Source organism: Dermacentor variabilis, chromosome 8 (genome assembly GCF_050947875.1).
Source record: "Dermacentor variabilis isolate Ectoservices chromosome 8, ASM5094787v1, whole genome shotgun sequence".
Taxonomy (NCBI): domain Eukaryota; kingdom Metazoa; phylum Arthropoda; class Arachnida; order Ixodida; family Ixodidae; genus Dermacentor; species Dermacentor variabilis.
The window spans coordinates 66,914,545-66,932,444 of record NC_134575.1 but is presented as its reverse complement, the minus strand read 5'-3'; the positions used below and the strand labels follow the sequence as shown (position 1 = coordinate 66,932,444).

The window sequence follows — 17,900 nt, the reverse complement described above, 5'->3', positions numbered from 1 at the left end:
AAATTCCTTGGTGAATTCTTAGAACGTTTGATTGTTTTTAATTCTGGTCATTTTTCCCTTATTCTTTCTGCAGTTATTCAGTAAGAACAGGACATGTTTTTCTAATTCCGTTCTTCATTGATCATCCCGTATTGTGTATGCCGCCATCAGTAAGGGGAAACCAAGCCAAAACAAACCAAGTATTAGTTTTTAAGATAGCTCATGCGCTCCAGTGAAGTGTACTATCATACTATGTCCTCAATGTGACCGTCTGAACATCCTTGTCTGACGTCCTGTCACATTGAACAAAGTGCTTTATACCCTGATGAGCATAGGCGTGCCGTGATCGAGTGCCCTTTGCGATATTTTAGTGAAGCCTATAGACTGTCTGTAAGTGTGATAACTGTTTTGTCTTCTCTACATTGTGCTTTTCTGATCGATCTGATGCCGCGTTCGAGTTGTCGTTGGGTGTTCATGTATAAGAACTTGCGTGGACTCTTTCACTCTTTGGTACTGGGTAACCATCCTATATTTCCCGGACGGCGCTTTCGATGCTGGTGCCCGTAGGTGAGACCGTCTTCGTGCTCTTGTGCTGCGTATGTATCGCATTTTTTATATTTTATTATTTCTTCTTCTTTTTTTTATTGTTACTTGAGTAAGGAATTTCGGATTTTGGCATAGCTGGCTTTGACGCAGCGTACATTCCTATGCTTTCACACACACACACAAAAAAAAGAGGAATCGAGAAAAGCAAAAGAGAAAAAAAAGAAAAGAAATTCAAATTTCCTGATATCGTTCTTTTCGTGGTTATGTTATTTTCCTATTTTAGTTTCTCACCTGTCGTGCACTGATGCTGACATGCGTGCTCAAGGGCACAAACATTTGCCATGTAGTTGCACTTTGTCCTCGTGTCCTTGGGTGCATATTTCGTCAATCCACGAGAACGTTTCATTTCAGACTTCGCAAAGTCACCCCCAGCAAGCCGTCGCTATTAACGTGCACCGAAGCAAACACTTTCTTTTTTTTTTTTTGCAGAGGGATATATTTTCCTTCGGTATCTGTCGCTATTACGACGGATAATAAAACGTTTCCGTGTGATGGACTGGTCAGACTCGGTGAACATGCCACATACGCTCGTTATATGCGCAAAACACCAGTTGGGGCAACTATAGACCCTTTCCAGCGCGTGCGCCGCTACGTTTGATCACGTGATGACACGCCCACTGCTTGCTTCAGCTGGCTTCCTCTTCCTCTGTTTTCAACGGCAGCGCACAACGCGTGGCGCAGCACAGCAAGCCGCTGTTTCGGCGTTGGACGCCGGCAATGACTGCGTGAACTGCACGGAACATTGGCCAAAGCTTCAGAAGGCATGCAAATGACGCATACTTATCCGTCACATTTCATTAAGCCTTGTCTAAATGGTGCTAGCATTAGCGTACTGTGCGGGGCTAGAAATTGTTTCTCGAGACGGTGGTACGCACTTCCACCGATATATTAAATCACGATTACTGTCCTTCGATCATCGTTTTCCCCCTATTTAATGCGAACGGCTTAGAAACCAGAGGGTGTCATGTTTAGGATTCGGCAACGTGTTTGAGTAAGATATCATTCAATCACTTATTTTCTACGCGACCGCACGTGAATGTGTCATTTGCACTAGATTTCTTCGTGGCGCGCTCCGAGCTTAAAGCATCCATGTTTCGAAGCTTTGTAGTAGCTTACAGAAAATGCGCAATATCTTTTATCACTCGTATACGTTGTGGCAGGTGAAAAAGCGTTTAGCTTCGAGTGCCATTACGTATGATATGTAAACTCCCAGTTACTCGTCGGCATACTCGATCTCCAGCGAGTGCAATCATATATCTAATCCTTCGCAGGTGAAATTTGGCGAGTCACAGCGAATTTACAAGCGCGAGCGGACGTCTGCTAAATTTTCGGTGCCATCTGACTATCATTTCTTTCTGGGAACCATGCGTTTGATAAAAATAATCGCAAAATTGTTTCACCACAGCATAACCTTGGTTTAGGTCAGACCTTTTTGCTGTCAAGTAGTATTAGTGTGTTTTTAACATTATAAAAGGTCCCCCTACAGTGTTTACACTATGGGACCTTTTTCTGTACTAAATATCAATATTTTTGTATCTGCACTAAGTATTCAATAAACTTCAAACGACAGTTCAACATTTTATACTAGGGTTTGTCGCACAAAGGAACGCGGACGAAGGCAACCTAGTAAGGCAGTAGCTACAGCAAGGCAGAGTTAACACAAAGGCCAATAACGAGTGGTACATCTCTTTTCGACGCTTCTGAATTGCGGGAATAAAACACTACGAGCTTATCAGCTTTTTAATGCAAAGACCAAAGAGCTAATGCCACAATTATTACTCCGCTAACTAGGTAGCAGCGTTACTCACGTGTGTTCCCGTACATCATGTTTCGCAGACTTTCTTTTTATGTTTTGTTTAGCATTCTCAAACTACACAGTGACTTATGAGATACTCATTAGTGGTGGGGCTGAGGATTTATTTCGACCATCTGATGTTCCCTAACGTGCCCCTAAAGCTAAGTGCAAAAGCGACTTTTCATTCCACCCCTGTTGGGACGCACCCGCCGCGACAGTTAATCGAACCTCCATGGAGGTGACACCGCGGGTCTTGAGGGGACAAATGGCTAAGCGCGGCGCAAGCGCCATCTATTTTGGGCGAGCGAATTCGAACTAGCCGCTGAAAAGGTTCTCTAGCCTAAAGGTGGACGTGCTGTCGGTCTGCTTGGCACGGCTTTATTGTGGAATAAATGACACAAAACAGGACGACACATAAGGCTCAACGGCAGGATTTGTGGACATATTCGGCATGACAAGTGCACTTCTTATGTCGCCCTATATATGTCGTATTCTGTGCAATTTCTTCCAAAATATAGCCTACAGTTTTAAAGGGGCCCTGAACCACACCTCAGGCTTGGTGAAATAACATAGTCCGCGGGTAGCATACGCTGTTCTGAAAATCTCAGCCAAGTTCTGCTGTCGTACGCGGTCCGTGGAGCTCGCAAGCGGAGCGCGAAGTCACCTTTTTCTCAAACGCTCTCGTTTCAAAAACCCCATGATCCTCGCTCTGTTCTGTGTGCTTTATTTGGTCATAAAGCACACTCCAATACGCGGCTGCTATGGGTCGCTGCGCTCGGCTACACCTCAGCCGCCGCGAGTCCAGTGGCTAAGCGCACTGCGGCTCTCTGAGGACAGCCGCGTTTGGCTTACGTTTAGCGCGGCATAGGCACCAGATCGGAAATTTGAGCTGCGCGCCCCAATGACGCCTCCGCGGGAGCCTTCGCAGAGCAAGGCATTGGAGGAGGAAAGGGAGCACAGCTGAGGCCGTGTTTAATTGCCGATAACTCCGCTTCTGCTGAACGCATTGAAGTACATTTTGCGGCATAGTGGTTCTGAAATAGCCTATCTTCACTTCAAATGTCTTTCTCTACTTCGATAAAAAGTGGTTCAGGGCCCCTTTAAGCTATTTTACAAGTGACAGTACAAGAGAGAGAGAGAGAGAGAAAACATTTTATTGTTAAAAATTCACCGACGAAACATCACACTCCTCAATGCAAAATTTGAGCGCAGCTCCATACGTGTTTTCTTTTCGCGATATAATGGCTGGCGCGAATAATCTGTCTCGTCTGGCACGTTGCCAACGGAGCGAAGAGCGGCGCGCCTGCCTCGCTAATCGAGACATCACGAGAGGCAGCGCGTGGGTGACGTGTGAGCGCGATTTACAGCAGCCGCCGCAGACGGACCTCCACTCATGCAGTGCTTTGTTTCCATTATGGTATCGTTGAAGGCGTTCGCCGCATGCCATCAGAGAACAGACAACGGTGCGCTACTCTGGCGCCATCTTGTAGCGGATTCTTCTGATGAGGATCTTTGTTTTCGTGTGAGCTCAGGGTGTAGCTTTCGAAAAATCTGTCGTGAATACACCTTAAAGGGACATTAAAGCGAAGGAATAAATCAGTTTTGTTTAATGAATCATTGTTTGAGAACCGTGCAGGTAGTCATTTCAGAAAAATAGTTTGATTATTTGATGAGAAACTGAAGGTCCAAGTATCAGTATTTGAATTTCGCGCCGAAACCCCAGCGCCGGTACGTTAGCGTGACGTCAGGGATTCCAAAGTATGTTCTCACATTTGGGCCGCGTTGGCTGAATAAAGGTTCCCGAAACTTGCCATGTTTAATATTTGGTTCCTTTAGAACACAATGTAGTCAATCCGTACCGCTATATATAATTAGTAGGCCCTCGAAGATGCCATCAAAATCCATGACGTCACAGCCCCCAGGTGCGGGAACTTAATTAGGCGTCGCCACCCGTATTTCGTTCTTGCGCTTTTTCTAGCTTACCAAACGTCTTATCGTTGTAAGAGTGGTGTTTTTGGAGGTGTAGAACGTTAATTTACTGATGCAGAAGAAACCATGTTGCACTTTAGTGTCCCTTTAAAGAGAGGATAACGCGGACACCGTCAACGTCACCCACAAGACTATAGTAAATACTTCCCGACTGCTGCATGCGGGTACTCAAAATTAGTTCTTACCTGGATTTCCGTAATGTACCCCAAGATATTAGCGCCGGTGGATTTTTGTCATTTGGATCGTGCCTAAAGTATGACTGTCGGTCGTAATGACCCGCATACGTCTCCTTTGTCCTTACGACAGAATGAATTTTCCCACATCACGCCATCGGAATCTGCTTTATATTTTTGTACACTCAGGAATGTAGTACGAAATATTTACACTTTAATGACACGATTACCGTGAAAGTCGTCTGGCATGCTGCTAGCCGAATTGCTAAATTGCTAGCTTCAACGGTAATGGTCCGACTAGAACACTGTATTTTATTTCAGCTGTCACCCTCCACATCCACGTCCACGAAGGGCGCCCCTGGAGCTAGAGATTGGTCACCGAAACGAGTCCAGGGATTGTCGTGAATGGTGGCGGGTCGGGCCATGCCCCGGAACTCATCTTCCTTCAGAATGGTGGCGAGGCGGTCCGGTCTGTTGGTGATAATGGCGTCCACGCCTTTCCTGCAGCATGCATGCGAGTAAAATTACTTAATTATTTATCCCACTTGTGCCCGTTTGATGAGAAGCTAGAACTTTTTTCCTTAAGAAGGCTCTGCAACACTTTTTCTTTGAAACTGAGTGTACAATGAAATTAGTGCGATGACTTCCAATAACATGTTCACACAGAAATCACATAACATCACAAGACTTTGTTTCCTTCAAGACGCCGTAGCAGGAGTTGAGGTGTATTAGATTATTACATATCACGTACAAATCTGCCGGAGAACGACAAAGGAGCAGTGACAGCACGACAGCCCATTAGCACGACGAGCTAACAGCCACCGCTTTGCCCTCTGCTAGAATACTGGAGGGGATTGCATGCGTAAGAACGCTCTCGCTAGAGAGTAATTTATAGTACTGAACGCTTGCTTAAAGGCTGGCGTCTATGAGCTGTCGCGCGGATCTATCATGTCATAAGCGGGGCATAATACATGGGTCCTTGAAGGGCACACAAATAAACAGAATTGTTTATTTGTGTGCCCAAATACAACACACAACAAACCTTATAGTTAGGTGCGCAATGAATAAAAATAAACACGAAAAGAGATCGTGAACCAAATAAACGTGACCTACAAAATACACAACTCAGAAGAATAATCCGCAAATATTTATAAAAATTGAGCTATCATTTATGAAAATGTCAGCATTATTATTGTATCTCCCGCTGTTAAACAGACAGTGTAAACGAATCATGGAACTAAAGTTGCTAGTTTTATTAACTCTAACCACATGATTCCGCAGAAATATCTCGGGAAATAAAAGCAAACAGATTAAAGCTGACGGAGACATTGAACATACCTACAAATTCAATTCTGCAAAAATATGAAGTCCTGAGCTTTATGTCGCCAAATCAATATTCTCATGGTGTACCTGTCGAGCTTTTTCTTTTAATTGTCATAACAGGAACGGCCCACGTACCAATCAAAAATATATTAACGAATCTGCGTTGCACTTTTTCAATTTTCTCTTGCAGATGAATACCCCACATACTTACTGAACAATATTCATGTTTACTGACAACCAAAGATTGGAAAAATCTAATGAAACAATGAGGATTAATAAAGTCATCAATTATTTAGGATAGAAAGCCACGAACGCTAATAGACGCGCTTGCAATATGGCCAACATGATCACTGAATTTTAAGTTACTGTTAAAATTAACACTTAGTTTCATGTTACATACTTTTTTGACAGTGTATCAATCAAAGTTAATGCAAAAGCACACGGCAGGTTGTTTCTAGCAAAATATATTAGAAACATTTTTTGTACAAGTGTAAGTACCCCATTAGAATGGCACCATTACACTACTGAATTATTTTCGCTTTGTAGAGCAGGATAGTCGTTGATGCCTTTGAAGGAAGCCAACAGCTTTATATAATCAGTTTACAGTAGAGGTTCGACATTTGTAATGCAAGAAGCGAGATAACTTATGAGCACCTTGACAAGAATGGGCCCAAGAATCGATGACTGGCGATATATGGTTTTGATAAACTTCGTGATACGGGAACAAAATTTATTTGATGCAAGTTATCCTTAAGGAGCAAACAAAGAACATCATTGACACCACAGATGTTTAAATTATGTACTAAAATGTTATGAATCACCAAATAAAAAGGTTTTGAGAAATCAAAGGGAACACATCTGTCTGACCTCTATCCTTAACAATTGGTGAAAATTCATTTAGAAATGACACGAGGTTTGTTTTTGTAGATTGTTCAGGCATCAAGATATTGTTGCAGTGAAAGTTGGTGCTCGAAACGGACGGAAAAATGCTTGCTCAAAACAACTTTAAGAACTATGATTAACTATAATTAAGAACTATTAAGAACCAGTCCGTAGTTGTCTACTTTCCCACTGTTGCCAGAGATGCACTGCAACGACAACTACAGTTTTCCATAGTTCTGGAAACAATTTTCGCTTTATAAACAAATTCAAGATGTGTGAGAGAGGCACCGCAAACAAACACACACACCCCTTAATGATGAAATCTGGGACGCCATGGAATGCTAAAATTTTCGGCTTTGGTGACCGCATAGCAGCTAATACACCCGATGACATCACCACATTGACGACTAAAATTTCACCGATAAAGGTATCTCCGCGCATGCCCGAGACGTCTGGTGTCGATAGTGAACAGAGAAAGCAAAAATAACCGACAGATGCCTGAGCAACAAATGAGGAGAGGCAGACCAATCACCGGAACTCGTAGCGTGACTAATACGCGCATTGGGCTTATGTATAAACTTTCGCATTCTTTAAAAAATTTTCTGATCGCCTTGATCAGTGTAATTACGTACATTCCAATTACTTGTGTTTACACCGATGGCAAAAATATTTTCATTGCGCTCTAAGTTCACTGGACTGCTTATACAATTCGCGGTCGCTCGATAATTCTTAATGACGATGGACGTTCACTTTTTTACGGAGCGCGCCCCGCAATTCACATGAAAACCATAAGGGATATCGTTGATTTTTCTTTGCCAATTTTAGAGCATACACATCAATGTCATTTTTTACCGGAAAATAAAAAGTTCCGCAGCGACTTTTAAATCTGTCGCATTGTAAATTGGAGACAAGTCGTAACTTTGAAAATATTTAAACATACCAAAGCAATAACCCATTGAAAACAAATTAACATGGCGTCACACATCTGTGGTCGTGGTGCAAACAGCAGAAAAAAAAAGACCTGCAATGTCGGATGTCATACGTCCTGTTTTACAAGGACACCACTAATCGGAACAACCGCATCCTGATCAAAATTCAGAACGAGGTCTCAAATGTCGCCAGATGCATTAGCAAAGTTGTTTATTCGCACTAAGGACAAGAACGAAACAAATTATACTAAGGCATCTGCCTTTCAGTTAGCGCGTTTATATGCAGAGAAAGGATATATGTTATTTTAATTACCATCGGGGACATTAAGATCACCAATTGAGATATAGCAGTCTATGTTTCAACGCATTAAGAACCACTGCGAATGAATTCAGGTGGTCAGTAATAACGCGAGAAGGTACGCTACTGGCGTACCTTCTGGCGTATACTGGCGTATAAACCACAGTAGTCTGTTTTTCGCTTGATTGTATATCGACGCAGAGGCTTTCAGTACGCACTTAAAGTCGCAGCGCCGTCCAGCTTTGAGGCTATACCTCAGAACAATCACAATACCACCACTAAAAGCTACAACCAAAGTAGGGTATCTTCAATTTTTGCGGAAAACAGTAGTTTCGCGCAAAGTATACACTTGTACTGAAACGTTCGTTAAGTTTCAGTAAGACATATAGGTCATAATGTTAAACGGCTAGATTTGAAAGGAATTCATATGCTATCGTTCGAAGGCTACGCACATTTTTGGTAGTAAACACTCCAAATCATCTGCCCGAGTGCAGCAGTTGATTTGCTTCCTTTGCCATCAGTGCGCCAAAAAATTGGCCGAACGATACCTTTTCTTGGCAATACATTGACATCATTCAATTTCTCAAAATCCGCTTCCAGAACTGATGCACGAGAAAAGGTTCTAACTGTCGTGTTTTGTCGGCAGCTGTCTGCATCTAAGACATTCGAGACAAGATGACTCAGCGTCGTGATAATGGCCTACAGAGTAGTTCCAGGATCTAACCGACACAGAAAAAGCGCCATACGCTTACGGGGGCCATCGTCTGACGCCGTTAGTTTGTTGCTGAAACCTGCACCATTTTGAGGAAGGGTGCGTCTCTTACGTTGATAAATAGTGAAGCCTTCATCCTGAAGGGCAGTACGGTCACGCAGGGTATTTGGCCCCGCCAATCAAAGGCGTCCTGGTTTATCGACGTATACAGAACCTGTCGCAGACGGCACAACACGTTCTACATCCGTATACAACAGAACCAGTTTCCGACAGGTGACGTCTTGGCTTGCCCAGTCGCAGGAATCACGTTCACACAGGAAGCACGCGACACCGCCGATGAAGACACCTCTTTGCTATTTTTCTGCATGAGAAAGTGCGCATTAACTCGGTGCAGTGAGCGAGGTGTCCTTGAAGCACTTAATTTTCTACGCACTTCAGACGTAGGAGTCTGTACCTTCATAAGAAGCTCGCTAAGACGCTCCCGCAGATGATGTGCAGTTCTTGCAAGATCTACAACAAGCTTCTGTCGATGCTGCCGCAGTGTTTTCCCATGAGGGGCCTATAGTCACCACTTAATCTTGCCCCTTTCGCCACAAGTAATCATGATACTGCAAAGCACTGGTGCCAGAGGAAACAGAAATTCACACTCGTCGCCCCACAAACTTGCAGTGATGACTTCGTGCACAGCGGCCGCAGCACTTGCTGCCTGTTGACGATGGCCTCGGAGCAGCTCGGACATGCGCCCTGCGCGCGCGCACTATTCTACGCCGAACAGCGGCGTAGCCATAGGGTGGCACACCGCGCTCCCTCCTCTCTCGAAATTTATCTGTTATTATGCAGCCTTAGCAGCCCCCTCCCCCTTTTCTCCCCCTCCCAGTGTCCGGTAATATGGGTGCCCCTCCCCCCAAAACAAATTTCTGGCTACGCCACGGACACCTAAGGATGACGCAGGAGAGAGACAGAGATCTCTTTCGTGAAGTCGTGCGCTCCCTGCTACATCCGACACCGACCCTCCTTCACTCCGGAGACTAATACGCGTTGAATCTTGGGAAGTGCGCCTTCCATGGTTCCGGGACCTTTCGAAGCAGTCCTCACGTACTCGGCGGTTAGAAATAAATGCATGTGTATCACGTCGTGAAGGCGTATTTGCCATGAGCATTTTCTTTAGCCTTTTTTATGACTCGTCTTCAAAATTATGACGTGACGCTGTTCTAAGTCTTTTTGTTTCCTCCATGCCTTGAGAAAATTTCATCTATGCCAAAAGCAAATGGAGCATTGACAACTGCCCGAAGAAGAAGTGCTTAACTGCACCCCCTTTTACTCTCTTTTTGTAATTGTTTGTGCTCCTTGATGGAATACGTTCACTCTACTTGGATACCGGTAGAGTGAACGAAGTCCACCCGTCAGGGTTTGCGTGAGCACCCACAAACTGGATTCGCCAGAGCTCCTTCTGGTTCCTAGGGAGATATACAAATGATCATGCAATCACTTACGTGGAATCACTGCTTGTGCTCACCTGAGCGAACGTCGGAGTTTCCATCTAATGTCGACGGTCCACTGGTAAACCTTTTCGACGTAGTGGTTCAGCTCGCGGTTATCGATGATTCTTTGCAGCTTCGAAGCCGACCGCATGAACGAGATGCAGTTCGTGGTGCCGTCTCCTTGCCAACGGTGACCCAGCATGCCGAGTTGCAGGTATACGTTCCGTATAGCGCCCAGACGTTCGTTGCTGTTGCTGATATCTACACCTGTCAGGTAGATGACGAGTGTGCAGTGGACTATAACAACAACAACAACAACAACAACAAAGAAATGAAGCAGAGCTCCGGTGTCACCATGAAAAACGGTAGTGCTCCTATCGCCTGGCTTGTTTTACAGCTATAAGCTGTTAGCCTCTAGTTGGTCGGTATTTTAATGCCTGCGCTCACCCTAAAAACAGACCTCAAACGGCAGCCAGAAAAAAAAGGGGTTTGTATGTGGGTTTCCGCGTAACCAAATTGTTTTCTCGTGTATTCGAGTTACAACCCATTTTACTTTGAGAAATTCAACTAGTTCAATAACGGACTTGCGCTAGGCGGAGGGCCTGCAAGAACGAGGATGCATGCTGCACTTTCGTGCAGGTGTGCAAGCAATGTATCTCTCCATGATGCGTGGCCGCGGTCCCCATTGCATTTCTCGTACAGCGTGTGCTGCGAGCGTAATCGACGTTATGGCAAACACTGTCCATGAACCGCGTCGCCACATAGAGGCCGCGTTCGCTCAGACAGACCTCAAACGGCATCTGGAAAAGCGCTTTGTCTTTTAGTTTTCGCGTAACATAATTATGTTTTACGGTATATTCGTATTACAATCCAAAGCTTCGCGTCAGCAGGTTGTGTGTGAGCCGTACTTTACGAATTTTCCGGCGAATTTTACTTTGAAAAATTCAATTATTTCAATCACGCACTTGCACTAGGCGGAGGGCCTGCAAGGATGAGGATGTGGGCTGCACTTCCGCTCACGTGCGCGCGAGCGTGACGTGTATCTCTTGTGGTGGTGGTGCTTGTGCAACGCGTTCTAACGTGTGTTGGCACGGTGGTACTTGTCTAACATCGGATGTGCTTGTCCAACGTCGGCAACACCTTCGCTCTACATGCACGTTCACAGGGCGGAATGGAGGCGGATTTTTAAAAAGCTAACAGTGTGTTTTAAACTAGAATTACTATAATGATATCTGGCGCTGCGATCGTTAACCTATCGTGTGAAGGATTGTTAATACAAAGGTTACTCTCATGTTAGTGCTTTGGGGGTTTCTTACGTTTTATCTTCTTTAGTTTTGAAGAAATTCTACTTCTCTAAACAGAACCTGGCAGTGAGTACATGGGAAGGCCCAAACTTCCGAATGCCATATTTAAAATGCAATGTGTTGCTTAAGATGGGCAAGTTATAAAGTTGCAAGCCGCTTTAAACCTTCACTAAGTTTACGCAAATCGATGTCAGTGCCGGCAACTTTTTTTTGGCAATGTCGTTTAACTAAAACACAGCTGTCGCTCAAAACATAGAACAGATCAGTAGTGCCGCAAAATTTTCGCTATATCTTCCTCCAAAGTCGCTAAAATTGTAGCTAATTAGCTGTCAAGTGAATTTTGTATATAACGTACACGTTTATGGAGCACTGTAATACAAGCTAATATGACGTAACTCTTCTGGCACAACGTTTCAAGTTCGTCTAATGTCTGTGCAGGGGAGCAATAAACAGTGAATTTGCCACCAAGGTGCTGATAACCTTTACTTTACTAATGCATTTAAAATTATTGCATGACACCTAAATCCTGCGTCTACCTTCAAATTTTAGGATTAGAAATCCAGAAAGATTAAAAAGAACACGGGTCACGTGATTTTTATTTCACACAGTAGCGATTCGCCCACGTTACGCCTACAAACTTCCCAGTTTTTAGCGGTCGTGAACGAACTATGGGACACGATCTTGATCAGATAACGTGGCAATCACAACTACACAAATATAATGGCCATGTAGACCTTTAAGCACGTTAAGTACTATACTGCCGCTTCTTAATCCAGCTGAAAGCTCCGTGCGGTATTTTTTTATCCGAAAACCGCGAGAAATCGTGGTGGTGCGTTCAGGCTCGCGTGAACGTGCCCAGATAGCTGAACCGATTAGTGCAGGTGTGGGAAAAAGTAAATGTAGCAGGGCAGTTGTGGTCAACTTGCACAACAATGCGCTCTAGCAGCCTCGGGGGGAAGCTAGAAATTGGATAACGCAAGCCTGCAGGCTCGCACTCATAGTCCATTCATACTTTTTCATAGGTCAACAGCCCTTTATAAGACAGGACAAGCGTGCGGCCGAGGCCAGTGGGACCCAGGAGTAAAGGGTCTCCAACCATTGCACGAAACTCCTTTATAGGAATAAAAGTTTCTCTCTCCATATGTTACTTACCTGTAGTCGGAGCATCGTTCTGCGCGCTTGAAAGGATGTCAACGACAATGAGTACATATTTATAATGAAGCTAAAGGGTGAATGTATAATATATATGTAGTTGAAAGAAGTTCAGGTGCACGTAGAAATGCAAAAATAAACATTTAATTTCCGTGTTTCGGCCGGGGTCTACTAACGCCAAAATTAAATGCTTGTTTTCGCTTTGCTTTTCTACATGCGCATGCACTTTAAAATTATTACACACCGGATCCGAAGAACTACTTCACGCACGCACACACACACACACACACACACACACACACACACACACACACACACACACACACACACACACACACACACACACACACACACACACACACACACACACACACATATATATATATATATATATATATATATATATATATATATATAGCATCGGCGTCGCACGAGGGATGACGTAGACGCTCGCGTCTACACGAGGCTCGAGCGGCTGGCGCTCCGGCACGGGCTAGCGTTCCGAAAGAGATCATTAAAAAGAATGCTACGCTAAGAGACGGACTGTCGGTTCTTCCTCTCCTGCGAGTCTCGGGCTCTCGCAGGAGACTTTAACGGTCTACGTGGTCGCTCGTCGCCACAGTTTTCGCACGAGGGATGACGTAGATGCTCGCGTCTACATATATAACCCTCGAAACCAGTGTCAAGGCGATATCACGCATGATCTCCCGCGTAACATCCAAGAATAGAGGCATGAAGGAAGGGGACACCCCTTCGGCTGGTCAGAAGCCGGGTGGTGAGCAGAATCACATACAGCCTGTCCTACTACCATCTCACACAGCCGGAGACGAAGCAGGCCGACACGCTCTTGAGCATGGCTTTCAAGACCGCTCTCCGCCTGCCAAGTACATCGACTGAAAAATTATTCGCGCTAGGGTTACACAACACCATCAGCGAACTGACAGGAGCCATTTACGTCTCGCAACAGCAAAGACTTGCGTGGACTCGCACGGGCCAGCAGGTCCTGCAAACTTTGGGCTTCCAAGCTATAACAACACGAACCCAAGAAATCTGCTCAATACCTCGTCGCGTCCAGGATATAGGTATCACGTTGCCCCGATACCACGCAACATGGACCCTAACCTACACTACGGCAGGAGGAGAGCACGGGCCCAGTACATGGAGAAAACATTCAGGTTCCATACCACGACGAGTTTTAAGGACGGCGCCATGTATGGGACGAAGAACAAGGGCACAGTGGCAGTGGTATGCGACCACCAAGGCCACGTTACCTCCGCTGCATCGACCCGCCATTGCACGATCACGGTAGCTGAAGAGCTGGCCCTCGCGTTAGCCGTCCGCAAAGGCCAACACGCAAACCACTGACGATTTTCACGGATTCCCAGCAGGCCTGCCGCAACTTCCTACAGGGAAGAATCGGAAGACCTGCTGCACAAGTCCTAGCCCAAATACTCCAAGAGGATCCTAAAGACATCACCACCCAAACCATCATCTAGGTACCGGGCCACACTGGCATCACGGGTAACCTACAGGCCGACAGAGCAACTCGAGGATTCATGCATAACCGAGCACTCATCACGCCGGCTGCAGAAGACCCGGACCCTGTCGACTTCGAGTATTCAGATATCGTGAACTACCACAGAGGGAGTCGCCTGCGATATCCACCACCTCATCGAAATCAAAAGACAGAGGATGTCGCTGCCTGACGTTGGCTCCAGACAGGCACTTACACGAACCTACACATGTTACATCGCATACACCCCACAGCCTACAAGGACGAATGCCCGTGGTGCGGGGTTACACCAACCCTATACCACATTACGTGGGAGTGCATACTACACAACATAAAACACCACGACAAGAACACCACGAGGGAGCGATGCGAGGCACTGTTGTCCAGCTCGGCTCTCGAAGGCCAGCTCAAGCTGATTCAAAGAGCTGAGAAGGTGGCAAGAGCCAGCGGAGCCCTGGACTAGGGGTCCCGACCACTAGCGATTATTCTGATTATTCTTTTCATAAAGTTTATCTATCTATCTATGCCGAATTCAACCGGATGCCGCCTCAAGCCGCTACTACTGTACCTTTTAACGCTTGATCACATGTTCCTGATGGCGACTACATCGTCTCTCCGCTTGTCGACGTTATTCTACAGCATGGTGTCGCGTTCCCAAGTACCGTTGTCACCATTGTCGATAATTCTACTTGGCTTCCCATTTTCAAGTTTGGGTCTGTTGCACATGCTCTTTCCGGTAACACGACAGTGGTCGGTCTGACACCTGTGCACGAGTACGATATATATCCGCTCGTGCCCACTATTTCTGCCTCTGTCGGCCCTAACGTCACGTGTTCCCGTTCGGCTTCGTCACCCTACTGCGACGTCGATAACATGATCGCTACCGACCTCTTTCCAGCTTAAACTGAAGACATTAGGCGCATTCTGTTTAGTTACTGCGATATTTTTTATTTAGGTGACCACCCGCTTGACCAGACAGCCGTAGTCACTCATCGGGTTCACACCGGTGACGCCAGTTGCGTCCATCGCCGCCCATACCGCGTGTCTGCTGCAGAGCGCCGCATCCTTGAAAGCGAAGTCGCGAAGATGATGAAGAAGAACATCATCGAGCCTTCCGCTAGCCCGTGGGCCTCAGCAGTTGTCCTCATCACGAAAAAAGAAAACAAGTGGAGATTTTCTGTTGATAATTGTCATCTGAATAAGATTACCAAGAATGACGTGTCTCCATTGCCTCGTATCGACGATGCACTTGACTGTCTACATGGGGCGAAATATTTTTCATCGATTGACCTACGCTCGGGCTACTGGCAGATCACTGTCGATGAGAAGGATCGCGAGAAGACAGCCTTTATTACGCCTGATGAACTTTTTCAAGTCAGAGTCACGCCCTTCGGGCTTTGCAATGCCCCAGCGACGTCCGAGAGAATGATGGACACCCTTCTCCGAGGTTTGAAGTGGACCATCTGTCTGTGTTATCTCCATGACGTAGTCTTTCTTGTTTCAACCTTTGAAACCCACACTGACCATCTCGTGACTGTCCTTGCTGAGTTCCGCGCTTCGAAACTTCAGCTCAACTCGTCGAAGTGTCACTTCGGTCGTCGTGAAATAACCTTTCTCGGGCACCTTTTAAACGTCAATGGAAGTCAACCTGACCCAGCCAAAGTTCGAGCCGTGCAAGACTTTTCCTGTAAAATGCTCAATTAAGGACGTTCACAGCTTCATAGGCTCATGCTCGTACTTTCGTCTCTTCGTTCAAAATTTTGCTGACATTGCGCGCCCTCTCACAGAGCTTTTAAAGAACGAAGTCGTTTCGCGTGGGAGCAGAGGCAGGCCGAAGCCTGCAGAGCGCTCATCGGACTCTTGGCGAGCCATTTTGACCCTTCAGCACCCACTGAAATTCATACAGATGCTAGTGGTCATGGCATTGGCGTTGTTCTTGGCCGAATTCAGCGTGGTCAGAAGTGCATTATCACTTACGCAAGCCGTCTTCTGTCCATGGCCGAGCGCAAATATTCTATCACGGAGCGAGATTGCCTAGCGCTGGTTTGGCCGATAGCGAAGTTTCGCCCATACCTATTTGGTCCACATTTCCGCGTTATTACCGACCACCACGCGCTCTGCTGGCTCTCCTCGTTGAGGACCTTACAGGGTGTCTTGGGCGTTGGACATTGCGCTTGCGAGTGTACACTTTCTTTGCAATGTACAAGTCCGGCCGTATACATCAGGACGCCGACTGCTTGTCTCGCCACCCTGTTGACGCACCGAAAGCCACAGACCCAGCATTACACCAGCCTTTCTTCCATATCAGGTTTCCTCAACATTGGCGATGAACAGCCGCCGTGATCTCTTTCTGCGAACCATCACTGATCGGCTAAACTCCCCAACTCCTGATCCTTCCCTTTGTCTGTTCTCGGTTTCCGACGGAGTACTGTACAAACGCAACTTGCGCCTTGATGGTGCTGACCTACTGCTGGCCGTACCGGGGCATTTTCAACGCACCGTGCTTCAACAACTCCATGACGCGCCCACCGCTGGGCATCTCGGTGTTGCGCGCACCTTTGACCGAGTCCGGCGCCGTTTCTTCTGGCACGACCTCTACCGCTCTGTGCGCCGGTATGTGATTGCTTGCGACCTGTGCCAACGCCGGAACCCCACTAGCATGGCTCTTTCGCGTGGGACTCGACCTGCTTGGCCATTTTTTTTTCTCAGCTAAGGGAGCAAATGGGTTGTGGTTGCAACCGATTACGCCACGCGCTTCGATCGCCATTACGGGAGCTCTGCCTACAAGTTTTGCCACTGACGTTGTTGATTTCCTCCTACACAACGTCATCCTACACCACGGTGCTCCAAGTCAGCTTCTCACGGATCGCGGACGCTACTTTTTGTCAAAGGCCATTGATGATATCCTCCGCCTAAACTCTACTGAATATGAAATAGCCACTGCTTACCATCCACAGACTAACGGTCTCACAGAGCCACTGAACAGAACGCTTACCGACATGCTAGCTATGTACGCTTCTCCAGACCAGCAGGACTGGGACGTCGCTCTGCCATATGTAACCTTCGCGTACAAGTCGTCCCGCCATCACACTGCAGGTGACTCACCGTTTTATCTACTGTTAGGCCGTGATCATGTTTTGCACCTGGACACCGTACTTCCACAAGTCACACAGTCGCACACCGCTTATGCTCGCGATGCGATTTCGATGACAGCACAGGCCTTTCTGATTGCCCGCGCTGGCCTCAGTGATTCCAAGGCTGCGCAGAAGTGCAGTTACGATACGCACCATAGGGACGCACAGTACTTACCTGGATCCATCGTGCTCCTGTGCTCACCATCTCGTCGTGTGAGCTTATCGGAAAAACTTCTGTCACGATATTGAGGTCCCTGCCGAATCCTGCGACAGCGTTTGGATGTGACGTACGAGATTACTCCCGAAGAACCAGGCCCATCGTCCGTGCAGCCAAGAACTAATGTTGTTCATGTCTCCGGTTTAAATCCTTACGTGCGTGCCTTTGCCGGCCCCTAATCACTGCGCCGGGTCGGCGTTCCAACCCCGGCGATGTAGTGTCGCGATGCAGAACAGGACGTGCAGACAAGAGACGATGACGAAGTGCTGTGGCTAGGGCGCTTCAGCCGCCATGTTCTACTGTCAGCTGGTGCCTGCAGCATTCACCTTGCATAAACAGCATTCGTGCTTGTCTCCGCCTCGCAACAATATATATAGACGTCAGTTTGACGACGTTTTGACGGCCGTTCGGGC

At 46.5% G+C, this 17,900-nt stretch overlaps 1 protein-coding gene across 3 annotated transcripts in view; it reads right to left on the bottom strand.

Moving 5' to 3' along the window:
- Positions 1 to 3,524: 3,524 nt before the first annotated feature.
- LOC142591075 (dermonecrotic toxin SPH-like) overlaps positions 3,525 to 17,900 on the bottom strand; it is a 45,966-nt gene continuing 31,590 nt past the window's right edge. For all 3 annotated transcript variants that reach the window (XM_075703442.1, XM_075703441.1, XM_075703443.1), the window contains 2 exons: positions 10,203 to 10,434; positions 3,525 to 5,043 (listed from right to left, as the gene is read on the bottom strand). In XM_075703442.1, coding sequence (XP_075559557.1) covers positions 4,860 to 5,043; positions 10,203 to 10,434 — 416 coding nt within the window. In that variant the 3' untranslated portion in view covers positions 3,525 to 4,859. The remainder of the gene's footprint in view (positions 5,044 to 10,202; positions 10,435 to 17,900) is intronic.